Source organism: Zonotrichia albicollis, chromosome 22 (assembly GCF_047830755.1).
Source record: "Zonotrichia albicollis isolate bZonAlb1 chromosome 22, bZonAlb1.hap1, whole genome shotgun sequence".
Lineage (NCBI taxonomy): Eukaryota > Metazoa > Chordata > Aves > Passeriformes > Passerellidae > Zonotrichia > Zonotrichia albicollis.
Window position 1 is genome coordinate 2981146 of NC_133840.1, and position 14713 is coordinate 2995858.

Here is a 14713-nt window from a genome sequence, read left to right on the forward strand (position 1 = left end):
TTTTAATTGTTTGCGCTGATCCAATGCTTCAGCTCTAATTACCCTCACAATTTCATTTTGAAATTATTTTCAATTGTGTCTATTACATTTTCTCATTCTGCCCCTTTCTTCTTGGAGGTTAATTGGTGACTGCAGTGTCTGTGGGAAAACAACCCCACTGAAATTTCAGTTTGTCCTTTTTTTAAGGAAACTTTCCAAGTTGATAGCACAGAAGTGTAAAATGTTTCCAAGTACATTTTTCAGAAGCCAACCCAGCACCAGAGTTTCTTCTCAATTATTTTAAATTTACATAAGTTGTTTCATTTGAGCTAAGTGCTGATACAATGATTGCTTGGTTTGGCAGCACTTTCTAATTCACCTTTTCACTTGTACATTCCTGTTTTAGGGATTTTTATGGCATTTTAAAATGCCATTTTTATATGGGACTTTTCTAGGGTACAAGGAAAGCACTTGTCCAACAAGACTCCCAAATGGATTTATTCTTGTAGCAGCAGCACAATATAATTTAATTTATAGCTACAGAAATGAAAACTTTGTCACTGAACTGGCAGAGGGTGAGGAGAAAAGATCAAGAATGAAAAGGATTTTTTAAGTGGAGAAGAATTTTTGAATGTTTACTTTTAAACCAAAAGTAACTTGCTCTTTTCTCTTTTTTCCCCCTATAAATTTTCCCAACCTCCTGCCCTGCTTTATGTATTTATCCTTCCTTTTCCCTAGAAAAGTAAAACAAATCATCTTCCTTAAAATAAAGGATAAATATAGAGTAAATTAATTAACTCACTTCTGAGACATAAGGGTTTATGAGACTGGAGGATGTGTTAGTTTATTCTTGGATTTAAAAACAGCAATTTTTGAGGGTCATATCCTGTGCCTTTTTATTTAGCCCAAACTTCCTTTGCCATAACTTGGAAGTCCTTGACATGTAAAAAATGCAGCTTGACCTGCAGGCACAGTGTGGAGCTTGGCACTGGCCGGCAGTTTCCAGGTTTATTGTTGCTACCAGGCTCACTCAGGGTTTAACACCTCTGAGTTTCTGTTCTGCCGGCCAGACAGCCCCAGGCAAGGCGAGCGCTGCCACAGAACCACAAGGAGACACTTGAATTATTTTATCAGTGTTTCCAAAAAACCTGAGTGCAGCCCAAAGCAGCTCCCTGAAAGCACCTGGAGCTGGGAGGATGTCTGGTTTTGGGCTGTTTGGAGGGCCTGGAAAGGCCCGGGGTGGCCTTGGGGCAGCCGCGTTTCAAAGGAACAGAAGAGGCTTCAGTTCTTCTTTCGGTCTCTGTGTTTATTAATTGTTTATCTAAAAGATTTTCTCTCGGCCCGACAGAGCTCTGCTCAGCAGCCAGCCATGAGCACACTGTGCTGCCCTCCGGACAGTCACCTATCTTTATACCCAAAGTTACGTGTACAATATTTATCATTTTTCTCCAATACTTTTTTATCCTTATTGCCCGGTGCACTTTTAGTAATGACTAATCTCAAAGTGCCACCATCACCACAGAAGATGGAGGAGAAGAAGAAGAAGAAGAAGGACAGGACACGCTTCAATTCTTCTATTTTACTTCTCTAAACTCTCTTGTACAGAAATCCTAAACCCTGTGTTTCACCCTCTAATTAACTGATCCCTTCACCATTCACCCCGGTGAAACCCTCCTGTCCTCATACAGGTGTCGTCTCCTGTGTAGGATCAAAGTGCAGCCACCAGACACTTCTGGAACATTCCAGGACTCCCGAGCCCCCCAAGGGTGCTCTCGGTGACACCTCAGTCCTGAGGTGCTGAGATCCCACAGCAGGAGGACGTTAATAGCAAACCCCCATGAAACAAGAGCATGAGGAAGCAGCAAACCCTTCTCTAAATCAAACAGCACAGCCCTGATCCCTCACAGGGGTGTCCAAGCACAAACCCAGCCCTGGGTAACCAACTCAGCTCAGGATCAAAAACTGGGGAGTTTCTGTATTTTACAAACCCCTTCACAGACAGACAATGATTCTCTAAGGAATGAATGGGTGGGTCACTTATTTTTGTGGATTATTTAACTCTTTCTTCCTCTTTCTGTTTTATTATTTCACACTGCCTTAATGAGCTGGGTCTCATCTCTTCACAAACACAAAGCAAACTTTCCTTCTTCTTTTTGTACTTCCCCACAAGTTCTTTGTTATCTCTATTTCAGAAAATAAAAACTAATACCCACTCCACAAGGTGTAAATTCCAGATTTCTTTTTATTCCTGTCAAGAAGCACAGAGCATGGAAACAGGAACATGAAAATCCATCAGTTTTCAGAGGATAATAAATGAAATTGAATAGTTTTCAATATGTCCATGCAAAACTAGCTTTTTATTAGGTAAATCCCATATTTTGTCATGTATAAGATATATATCTTGTAATTGGTTTCTTAAAGCTATTTAATATAGAATTACATGAACAGATATGGAAGAAGAGCTTTTCTAAAGAATGATAATCTAAATATTTAGAGCTCATTGCTTTCTGCATTAAATTTTCAACGAGCTAGGATGAATTTAAGAAGTATTTTTCAGAGTTATTGTATTCTAGTCTCTATACTCCCTGTTGACAAATCTTCTAACTTATATCTCCCAAGACACAGAAAGAGTTTGTAAAATTTCAGGGAGGAGAGAAATATTTTTAGGATATTTAGTAATTTTGTAGGATAAACTATTTTTTCTTTAATCCCCAGAGCCAAATTTAGAACTTTGTGGCTTGGCTCATGTTTTTGGAGATGACTTTACTGTATGTCATGGACAGCATTGACACTTGGGACAACAAAGTGAGTGTGAATTGTGGGGTGCTAAACCAAAAGTATCTAAAAACCTCTGTAAAATTAGTATCCAATGTAATTAGTGAGATTTGAAGCATTCTGTATGATCATTTGGGTCATTCTTATCAGCCAAACTGAGAGAAATTGACAGCAAGGAGGAATTTTAAAGCCAATTTAAAACCAATTTCCAATTGGTTCTCAGTGCAGGCTCAGCTCCTCCAGCCTGGACACACACCCAGAACCTGCAGCTGCTTCTCCCTCTCATCCCACAGGGAACTGCACCACTTCCACCCAGTGATCTCTCTCACTCCCTGTTTGTGCAGCAGACAATCATTGCCATTGATTTACACAGTTTGCACCACGAAGGTAAAAGGTTAAAAGCTCCCACTTCTGTTTTATCAATGCTCATTTCTACTGGGGGCACTTCCCGACTTCAGGTTAGCATCAATTAATTTTCTTAGAGAATCTGATACTTTGGATATTTGAAAATTTGGAGTTTTTGGAGTGCCAAGAAGAGGAGAGGTTGATTTCACATCACACCAGGTAAATCCCTCTCTCTGTGAGGAGCAGAACTCAGAACAGCCCAACATTCCCCAGGCTCTGCAGGCACAAAGTGCATCTGTCCCAAACAGGGCTGTTCCTCCAACCCCCAAAAATACTGAGCTTCTGCCTTCTCATTGCCAAATATTTGGTTTTACCCAGCTTTTCAGAAGAGTATTATTATCCCTTTCAGGAGAAAGGGGTAATAAGAGAGCTGAGAACATAAGCTCGTTTTAGACAGGGAAGTTTATAAATAAATACATGAATTCATCAATATTTCCCCAAACACAGCAATGAGATGACAAACAGAATGACACCACTTCTAGGAAAAGCTTGGAAAAGTCTTGGTTTAAAATAAATGTCATGCTGTGTACAAGTGTGTGCTTTAGTTTATAACTTACTGAATTCCTGCTTTTTATCCAGACTGGAATTTTTGATAATTTATCACTGTTGGGCCCAGAGGTTCCAATAAGAACTGAATGTTTCCCTGGGTTTTCAGGTGATCTCTTACAAACTAACAAACCAAACATCTTCTAATATTTATTTTGCTGAGAAAAAGAAAACAACAAAAATTTGTTGAATTCTCTGCTAGAGCATGGGGAGTTTCAGCCTTGCAGAACTTGGAGTTAGGACTGAAGGAATGGAATCCTTGTGGCAGGTAATTAATGTAATTAATGTAACATGCAGAGCAGGGTGTTTGTAACACTGAGGAGGAAAAACTCACCACGTTCATTTCAGCTCTCTGAGCCTCAGTAAGAAGGTCACAGCCTGAGGTGAAAGGAACAGCCCTCGAGAAAGTGCCAAGAAGTTAAAATGCCAAGGGCTATTTTTACATGCTGCTTCTATTATTAGTTACATGGTGTGGAAGTACAGAGCCTATGAAAAAATCATATTCTCAAACGAGTAAAGTACTCAAATTCTTTCTTGTAAATGAAGAGCAGAAGAAACTAAAGTTGAAAATTTGTTAGGTACAATTTAACAGGCTTTACTGGATCATCAAAGGCCAGCAAAAACAGCTTCCAAATCCTACCCCCTGAGAAAATGAAGGGGCTGCCCACAATTTCACCCATTTATTAATCAAATATTCCTTTTGCTGTAATTGCAGTGTCCCACTTCAGGTTTGTGTGCATCCAAGGCCATTTTGCCACGATCAGAGTTTAGCAGCCCACTTGGTAACCCTGCCCTGTGTCTGGATTTCGGCTGTTTGGAGGGCCTGGAAAGGCCCGGGGTGGCCTTGGGGCAGCCGCGTATCAAAGGAACAGAAGAGGCTTCAGTTCTTTTCTCGGTCTTGGTGTTTATTAATTGTTTATCTAAAAGATTTTCTCTGGGCCCGACAGAGCTCTGCTCAGCAGCCAGCCATGAGCACACTGTGCTGCCCTCCGGACAGTCACCTATCTTTATACCCAAAGTTACGTGTACAATATTTATCATTCTTCCCCAATACCTTTCACCCTTATTGCCCAGTGCACTTTTAGTAATGACCAATCCCAAAGTGCCACCATCACCACAGAAGATGGAGGAGAAGAAGAAGAAGAAGAAGGACAGGACACGCCCCAATTCCTCCATCTTACTTCTCTAAACCCCCCTGTACAGAAATCCTAAACCCTGTGTTTCACTCTCTAATTAACTGATCCCTTCACCATTCACCCCGGTGAAACCCTCCTATCCTCATACAGGTGTCGTCTCCTGTGTAGGATCAAAGTCCAGCCACCAGACACTTCTGGAACATTCCAGGACTCCCGAGCCCCCCAAGGGTGCTCTCGGTGACACCTCAGTCCTGAGCTGCTGAGATCCCACAGCCCTGCACCAAAGGCACCGTGAGGGTGCACAGAGAGTTCAGGGCTGGAGCAGCTCCACAGCTCCAACTGCTGCATTACTCAATCATTCCTTGCCCTCAGCTGTTTTCCATCCAATACAAACATAAACTGAGGTGATCCTGCAATCTGGTTAACTTGTTTAACTTCTGTATTAATTATAGAAGTACCCAAGGGCAGCTCTTTCCCACGCACTCCTCATTTGTGGCTCTGATGATTACTTCTTTATAAAATGTCTTATTAAAGGCGGGTAATGTTGTTTCCTCTTAATGAAGTACAAAGGCACGGCAGAAAATGTTGCTGTAAAACAAGTCCACAGTCTGCAATCATTTTATCTAATCACTGGTGTGTTATAACAACAAAAATCTGGAATATTTGGTTAGTAATTGAGATTTCAGCCAACCCAAACAGAAGGCCCTAAAGTACAACTTGTAGTAACGGCCCTTTAGCAGTGTCATGGGTTCCCAACACGTCTCTCACACATATTGTCCGGGATACATTTATTTTTATAATCATTTGCATTACATAATTGTGATTGCATTGCATAAGACTGTCTTGCAGCATGCTTCAAAGAACATCTAATGTTTTAAACTGCTAACTCCATTTCATCTCCTTTCTCACATGTCTTTCCTAGACAGCGAGGAGAAAACAAACCAAAAAAGAGCAGGCACCAAAAAATGGGAAGAAAGAAAATGGTGTGGAACAGCCAGAGAATACTTCAGGGCATCAAATACAGTAATAAATAGTATTCTCATTATCTGTTACTGCATGCCCTGTTGCTTTTGCTTTTAATGTGATCATGTAAGCAATTTAGCCAGACAACAAAAATGAATGAGAGCAAACATCACTGAGACAGCAGGCAAGGCACTGAAACTTCTGCTCACAGAATGCAAAGCAAATGAAAAGTTTCACCTTTTATGAAAAGAACCACATTGAGTTCTTCAAAGAACAGGTGGAGAAATGCTCTGCCTCTGTTAAAGTTACAATGAGGGATTTTAAGGATAAAAATGTTCTGTGCAGTGTTTTGTGCCAAAAAGAATTACCAAACAAACTCTCCAGAGGAATGAAGCTCATTGCATCCAAAAGGAAGAGTCCAAAGTAGTTCCACACAATGGCCAATGAGATTTGAGTTGCAGGAGTGGTTGTATAAGGGCCAAAAAAAGAATGTGTTAGCACAGATCTAATTCTTCAGTCAGTTTGTACTCAAAAGCAAACAGCCTCACTTAGGAGGAGAGAATCTGTGCAAATTGCTCTTGGGTCAAAAAAAATCTTGGTGTGAAAAGCTCCTAACAACATTAATTCCCTTTAATGTGTTGTACTACCAGCAACGTTCATTGAAATAAAAGCAGTGGAATGAATACATTTCCATAATCTGTTCACTAAAATGATTTTTAATGCTATATAAAGCAACTCCCAAGCATAGTCACCCCTGTGCTTGAAAAACTCAGCATCCTTTTAATCATAAAGTAGGAAGTTTTGAAATGTCACCTTATATGTTAACCATTACAAAATGTAAATCTGCAATTTAGATAGCTCTTTTGAGCTGCTATTCCATTTTTTTTATAATGAGTATCAAAATATTTGATTTCCTTCAGTATTTTTAAAAGTGTGGGAGGGTGAGCTGAATATGCCTTAGAAACAACAAGAATCCCTTGATGTGTAAAGAATGAGTTGTGTTTGGGAAATGTTTGTAGATTATTTGTAGATTATAGTGATTTCTATTTGTAGATTATTTGTTGATTTAGATTTCTAAATACAATTTGTAGATTTAGATTTCTGTTTGTAGATGATAGTGATTTCTATTTGTAGATTATTTGTAGATTTAGATTTCTAAATATAATTTGTAGATTTAGATTTCTGTTTGTAGATTATAGTGATTTCTATTTGTAGGTTATTTGTAGATTTAGATTTCTAAATACAATTTGTAGATTTAGATTTCTGTTTGTAGATGATAGTGATTTCTATTTGTAGATTATTTGTAGATTTCGATTTCTGTTTGTAGATTATAGTGATTTCTATTTGTAGGTTATTTGTAGATTTAGATTTCTAAATATAATTTGTAGATTTAGATTTCTGTTTGTAGATTATAGTGATTTCTATTTGTAGGTTATTTGTTGATTTAGATTTCTAAATACAATTTGTAGATTTAGATTTCTGTTTGTAGATTATAGTGATTTCTATCTGTAGATTATTTGTAGATTTAGATTTCTGTTTGTAGATTATAGTGATTTCTATTTGTAGATTTAGATTTCTAAATATAATCTGTAGATTTAGATTTCTGTTTGTAGATTATAGTGATTTCTATTTGTAGGTTATTTGTAGATTTAGATTTCTGTTTGTAGATGATAGTGATTTATATCTGTAGATTATTTGTAGATTTAGATTTCTGTTTGTAGATGATAGTGATTTCTATTTGTAGGTTATTTGTAGATTTAGATTTCTAATTATAATTTGTAGATTTAGATTTCTGTTTGTAGATTATAGTGATTTCTATTTGTAGATTTAGATTTCTAATTATAATTTGTAGATTTCGATTTCTGTTTGTAGATTATAATGATTTCTAGGCTAAGGGGATGAAGTGTGTGTGCCATGACATCACCAGCATTTAGAACTTGGGCTCTTTTCAAGAGTGCCAAGGTACCAGCAGCACTGAAGCTCTTGACTTTCTGCATACCCTCCAGTGGGATGATTTAGGGTGAATTCAGAGAACCACCAGGATTTCTAGCACCAAAATCCCTTGGGTGTGATGTCAGCATCCTCAGCTGTACCCAGGCTGCTCCACAACCACCCTGGAGGGGATTCCTGACCTTGGAGGGGCTCCTGGGAGAGTTAACACAGCCTCAGGTTGGGAAAGCCCAGCCTGGTTTGGGTTGGAAGGGGCTGTAAAAACAACCCAGTGCCAGCCCTGCCATGGCAGGGACACCTTCCCCTGTGCCAGCGTGCCCAAACTCTGCCCAGCCTGGCCCTGGGCACTGCCAGGGATCCAGGGGCAGCCCCAACTGCTCTGGGCACCTGTGCCAGGGCATCCCCACCCCACAGGGAACAATTCCTGATATCTAATCCAAGCCTAGATTAGATAAAATATTCCTAATATGGAGGGATATTAGGATATTCTAAATTGAATGCTCTCTTTCCAATCTCATTAACCACAGAAAATGCTCCAGCCAGGTGCTGCCAAATCTCCTCCTGTCACTCACTGTGGGCACAGGCCAACATTATCATTTCTATTGTAAAACCTCACAAAAGATGATGAGAAAAAGCACCATGTTAAAAAAGGATGCAATGACTTTTTGTTGGTCCTTGTGATTAATATTAGACATGGCAAGTAGTTAATTATATTTCTTAAAAGGGCTTTGAGATTGCAATCAATAGAATTGATTATAAAAGACAAATTATGAAGGAGTAAAACATCACAGCCTATTTAATATGATGCTAAGAAAGCCCATCCAGCATCATACATGAATTTCAGCTTAAAGTGGCAACAGTGCCAGCTTTCATGTGAGAGGGTTTAGAGAGCAAGTTAAAACGTGGATATCTGCTGTTTAAAGGGAAAGAATTCCATCTCTCCACTCAACAGAGATGGAGATAGCAGAAATAACAATTTTCAAGAGCTTATTTTATTTTAAAAAGAATTTCTGCTCATGGAAAATTACTACAAGAAGGTCTTCTTTAGCTTAACATTGCAAGCTGAGGGGCAAAACCTCCATTCTCATTTACTGTCCACATTTTACTTAACTCCAGTCTTAGAAGGGTGAGCTTACCTTGCCTTTCCTGATTTTTTATAGTAAGACTGTGGGAAATCCATAAGCAAAAAAATATTTTCTCTCTTTAAGAGAAAGAAAGGATCAGTTAAAAGAACTCACTCCAAATGCTGCATTTTATTGGAATCTAAGTATTCTGTGAATGTTGCACAGTGTTCTGTGCAAGAAATGTAAAAGGACAGTGCTTACAAGTTTTTCTTTTCATGTTCCAAGTCAAAGCAAGGCTTTTACAGCCCTTAAAATAATAATGTTGCCATCAGGGACTTAGTTAAGCACTTAAGATGACATAACAATAATTTTTACTTTTATTTTACTTACCATCTTCTGCAAACTCAGCACTGGAGAAATAGGGCTTACTTTCTAAGCTTGTTCAAATGAAATTTGAATTCCTAAATGAACATTTGAAAGCAGAAATGTTGTACCTCTAAAATCACTGAAAATAAACCTGAACCTAGAAATTATACCAGCTGTATCTATTCCTATCAAAGCTTGGGGCAAAAAAAAGAGAAAAAGAAAAGCAAGAAGAATGCACAGTTGAATTTTTCAAAGCATTTCATTTGCACAGGAAAAAAGGAGTGTAGCAGCAAGACAAATTTAAATTTGTGCTTCCTGGTGACACAACTTGTAAGAGTCTGGCTGTGTCCTCTCTTGGCAAGCACAACTTTGCTGATTTGTTTTCCAGAGGTCTTGTCAAGAACCAGCTCTTTAAATGTGTCAGGTTTAATAATGGTATCAGTAGGAAGAGGAAGAGACCAGAGCATGATATGTAACTTTGCTACTCAAGTTAGTAACTTCTTCCTTTAAAATGAGTCAGAAATCAGCTCTGATTCAGCAGCAGCAAGAGATGGGATCTCATATTTAATGTTTTAAGGCCTTGGTGTGTTTGTTTCTACATAGAAATTCTGTAAATTATCTTTTTCTCTTGAATAATATGGTCTGGCTATAGCCTGAGAGTTCATTTTGTGGTTACCAGCCAATGTTCCAAGGCAATCCCCTTCTGACAATTTTCTCCTCTAATGCAGCTCCTATTGATGGCTTTCATTCTGTGGAGGGTCACTAAGAAAACACACAGTGCCCATTTGGTGGCATTTAGACAGATAGAAAGATTACATTAATCTAATTTTCCAAGCATATGTTGCCTCCACAAAAAATAAAAAAAAAAAACAAAACAGGAACAGGAAAGCTCAAAGGGGAATATGAGTCTTTTGGAAAATAGCAGGAAAATCTCATAAATAACAACTCTTTGATACTGATCTACACAGTGGCAGGAAAACATTATATTTTGTCATGATTAGCAATATGTTCTCATTTCTGAAATGGTCTTACTTTCCTCAAAAAGATCTAAAGCTCTGTGCTTAAAATAGCTGAAAAACAGCTGTTGGATTTTTCACAGCAATGGGTTTTATCTTCATGCTACATAGAATGCAAACCAGTCATTTGACTAATATATAGTTGCAGAAAACATGCCTTCAGAACAGTCTCTCCTGCTAATGACAAACAGAGGAAATATTCCCTTTTACATGAGTTTTCATGTGCTTTTTTATTTAGGAGTTTTTTTTTTAATTTTAACACTTTCATAGCTGTTGGCACAAGAGAGCTTTGCTCATACACATCAAGTTTCCCACCTCTGGAACCAGCTGAGCCTTTGGCTGTAAAGGGTGAAAAGATTCTGCTTTTGCCTGTTTTACAGTCTTGTCACATTTTAAGTTTCTCTGGTGACTGGAGAGCGAACTAAAAATACAGTGCCTTACCTGAGGAATACTTTTGCATATTTCCACTTACCTCAGATTCCACCATCATTCAAGAAAAAGCTATTTCAGTTTAGCTCTGTCTTAGGAGTTGTTAGATTTGGCTTATAATATTTTTAAATGTTTTATTTAAGCCTTTAGGAAACTGTTTTCTCACAACACAATCCCCTGCTCCCATGATTTTGAGGTAGACCTTGGTTTTAGCCTAGAGGAGGAAGCCTGCATTGATTTCACCACAAACAAAGCCAGGGGATGCTTCATTCAGTGGCCATCCAAAGATTTATACTGAAGGCTGAAAAAACCCAAAGAGCCACAACCTGGCAAGGGCTGCCTCTATAAAAAGATTCCTCTCAAAAGGTCTTTTTTTTTTTTTTGCATATTAATTTCAGCCTTGAAATGGGGAATCTGGGGTATGGGGACAGGCAGAAAGAGAAAGGATTGGGGAGGAATTCCAGTTCAAAATAATTTCATAGCTATACTTGAAATAATACTTTCAAATCATCTGCTCCACGTCTAAAACTTTATTCCCACTATCGTGACTTTGGATTTCACAAACCTGTTTAAAAATAACCCAACAAAACACGTCCTAAATAGGTAGAAGGGACTTGCCTCTGTGCTCTCTACCACATCCTATGAATGTGCTGCTGTATTCCAGAGACTTTCCAAAGGTGGCAGGGCGAGCATGTGTGAATAGGAGAGCTTTGTCCTCTGCAGCTATCATTGTGTTGTCCCTACCGTCCACAAACGCAGAGGGCAGATGAGAACTGGATAGAAACAGACCATGCAGTTGTAAAACCCGGTTCTTTTCTCTCTTTATTTATTTATTTCTGCGACTGAGTAACACCTCTCATTACAATTACCGGCTCAATGGCAGAAAATCTCCCCGGTGTGCTGTGCAGATTTTCACAGCTTCATTTGTCTCCTCCTGTGGCATCAGTTTAAAAAGGTTCCTAAAGAATTGCCACTAACAACCGCTTCTATTTCGAGCCTTCAAAGCCGGAGCTGAGCACAATACAAGGCACTGGTAACTGATCTTTAGGTTTCAGTCCACAGACTTTCCACACTGGGAATAGATCCCATCTGTTTCCTCTTTATGCACCAGCCTTTAGAAAGCACAGATCTGGAAACTGCCTCCGTACAGAACCGAGTATAGCCGGCTTTCCCCAGCTGACGGCAGAAAAATCCCCATGATTATGGATAGCTTTCTCCCAAGGCTTTCTACTCCTCTTTTCTCCCCGCTCCGTGAATACACGGTGCGGCTTTCTCCATGTGCTTTGGTTTTTTGGAAGGGTGAAGGGACTGGACCGCCTCTCTTCCCTTGCCCCTTCATCTTTCCCCTTCTTGGCAGAGGTTTCCCCATTTACCAGCCCTCACAGTGGGAACATTTCAATTTCAAGCCCCAGCACAATCAACCACAGGCAAACCCCCCTCCTTGCTTTGGCACCAGAGCGTGAGACATTTCCCCCAGCGCTCTCCCTCCCCAGCAAGCTGCTCTCCAGATGGATGCTCGTGGCTCTCCCTTCTCTCTTCCCTTCTCCTGTCCCAGGCAAGCGGAGGGCACAGGGCAGAGGATTCCTTGGGGCAGGGGAAGCCGCACAGAGCAGGACGCTGTGACCCCGGGGTGCTCAGCACCACAGAAGTCCTGAACTCTTTTGCCTCGGGGATCCCCCCTGTCCTCGCTTCCTTCCCTCAGCCCCACACTGGGGGAGTCCCTCAGCCCCTCACGGGGGCCCCTCAGCTTCACATTGGGGAGTCCCTCAGTCCCACATTGGGAGAGTCCCTCAGCCTCATATCGGGGGCTCCCTTCAGCCTCACGTTGTGGGTGCTCTCAGCCTCACATGGAGAGTCCCTCAGCCTCACATGGAGAGTCCCTCAGCCACACACTGGGGGAGTGCCTCAGCCCCACATTGGGGGTCCCCTCAGTCCCTCACAGGAATGTCCCCTCAGCCCCGCGCCCTGCCCCGTTCCCCTCAGCCCGGCACTCACTACTTGTAGAGCTGTTGCAGGCAGAGGTCCAGGCACTCGCCCTCCACCTCCTCCTCCGTGATGTACTCCGAGAGCGGCCGGGGCAGCGAGGGCAGCGGCGGGGGTGGCGGCGGCGGGGCGGGCGGCTGAGGGTCGCCGGCATCGCCCTCGCCGCCTTCTCCCTCCTCTGCCTCGGCGGCCGCTCCCGCTTCTCCCTCTGCCCCGGGCTCCTCGTCAGCGTCTCCCGCGGCTTCGGCAGCGGGAGGGGGGGCCGCCGGCTCCGGCTCCGGTTCGGGCTCCGGCTCGGGCTCCGGCTCTGCCCCGAAGGGCCCGCGGAACTCGCCCAGGAACAGCTCGAGGAAGCGGCGGTAGGTCTTCTCCTCTGCGCTGCCGCCGCCGCCGTTGCCCGAGCCGCCCGCGGCCATCGCTTCGCATTCCCGGCCGCCCGCCGGCGGATCAGCACTGCGCCCGCAGAGAGCTCCCTGCCCGCCGCCGCCTCCTCCTCCTCCTCCTCCCTCTCCCTCCCTCCCTCCCGCCGCCTGCGCGCGCGCTCCCGAGCCGGGCCCGCGGGGCCGCGCACGCCGCGGGGGGTGCGGGGTGGGGGTGAGCGCGCCTGGGCGTCGGGAGCGCGCGCGGCGCTGAGGGGGGCCCGGCGGGGTCCGGCGGCCGCCCGAGGGGGCGGCTCGGGCCGCGGCGCTGGCGGGGGAGCGGGAGCGGCGGCAGCCGCGCCGCTGTGATGAGTCATGCGAAGGCAGCCAGACGCGTAGGTTCCTCACAGGAACCCGGAGGAAACCTGAGCGCACATCGCCTGTTACCTAATCCCTGCCTCCTTCGGGGCTTCCCTGGAGCTTCCGCCGGCGCCTCCGCGGCTGCCGGAGGGTGCGCGGGCCGGGGCGCAGTGGGGGCCCCGCCGTGAGGGGATGGCGCTGTCCCGCCGAGCCGCGGCCCGGGCCGGGGCCAGGAGCAGCCGCGGAGAGCGGGTTTGACAGCGGAGAGTGTTTGCGTGAGGGGAAGTGGCCATGGAAAAGGAAGAGGGTAGGTTTAGTTCAGGTGTTCGGGAGGAATTGTTCGCTGTGAGGGCGGTGAGGCCCCGGCAGAGGCTGCCCGGAGATGCTGTGGGTGCCCCATCCCTGGAAGTGTCCAAGGGCAGGTTGGATGGAGCTCTGGACACCCAAGTTCAGTGGAAAGTGTCCCTGTCCATAGAATAGATGATCTTTAAGCTCCCTTCCAACCCAAACCATTCCATCATTTTGTGGTAAATTACATATTACACAATATCTACTCATTCCATGTTCTGGCAAAGGAGAATTTGTGACAAGCTGAAGATGCTACACCAACTAAAACTTAAAAGATAACCTGTCAGTGGGAGACAAGCTGTAGTGAATATTCTCTTGCTGTCTAATAAATGTCTTTCATTTGTGAAAGGCATTTTGGCTTGTTTTATTCATTGCTCTGGAAAGCTATTTTCAGAGCTATCAGGTCCATAAATACAATTAATGAACAGGTATAATTGCCACACGTTTAAAATAGCTTGTACACACAGGAGGGAACGATATCCTTAATGTGAGATATACCTTGAAAAATGGCTAAATCACGAGCCCCATATGCAAAAATATCCTCAAATTTTTATGTATTGTAACAGGGGCAATATCTTGCTGAAACCTGTTGTTCTCTGCTTTGTAGCAATTACCTCTGCATGTCAGGGTGCTCCTGTAAATCTGTCTTCTGTTTGGTGAGCTATTTCAGAGCCAAACTAACTTTAGAATATTTCCAGCAACTGCATTGACTGATCATATTGGGATCTTGTGAATATGTAAAAGCCCTGAGAGTTAAAAATGTGATTGTCACAGTCAGTCCTTCACAGCTGACAGTGACAGAAAATCGCATCACTTGTCCTGGAAGGTTATGTCTAAGCAGTATTTTTCTTTATGCCATTTCTTTATTTTCAACCTAACACTCATTTATTTAGTGAATGCCAGGTGGGTTTGAAGGGTAAGAAACATTGAAGGGTAAGAAACATTGCAGTTCTTTTTGAGCAGAGAGCTCCCAGTTGCAGCTGACGATGTCGTTGCTGGATTTTGTTTTTTATTTTTTTTATGTTTGTGTGTTC

The 14713-nt window shown here is 42.7% G+C and overlaps 1 protein-coding gene across 1 annotated transcript in view; it reads right to left on the reverse strand.

The window, feature by feature from the left end:
- Positions 1-13370, reverse strand: part of PPM1E (protein phosphatase, Mg2+/Mn2+ dependent 1E) — a 73220-nt gene extending 59850 nt beyond the window's left edge. The window contains 2 exon segments of the mRNA XM_074557066.1: positions 12625-13192; positions 13195-13370. Coding sequence (XP_074413167.1) covers positions 12625-13192; positions 13195-13348 — 722 coding nt within the window. The 5' untranslated portion in view covers positions 13349-13370.
- Between the last annotated feature and the right edge of the window lie 1343 nt (positions 13371-14713).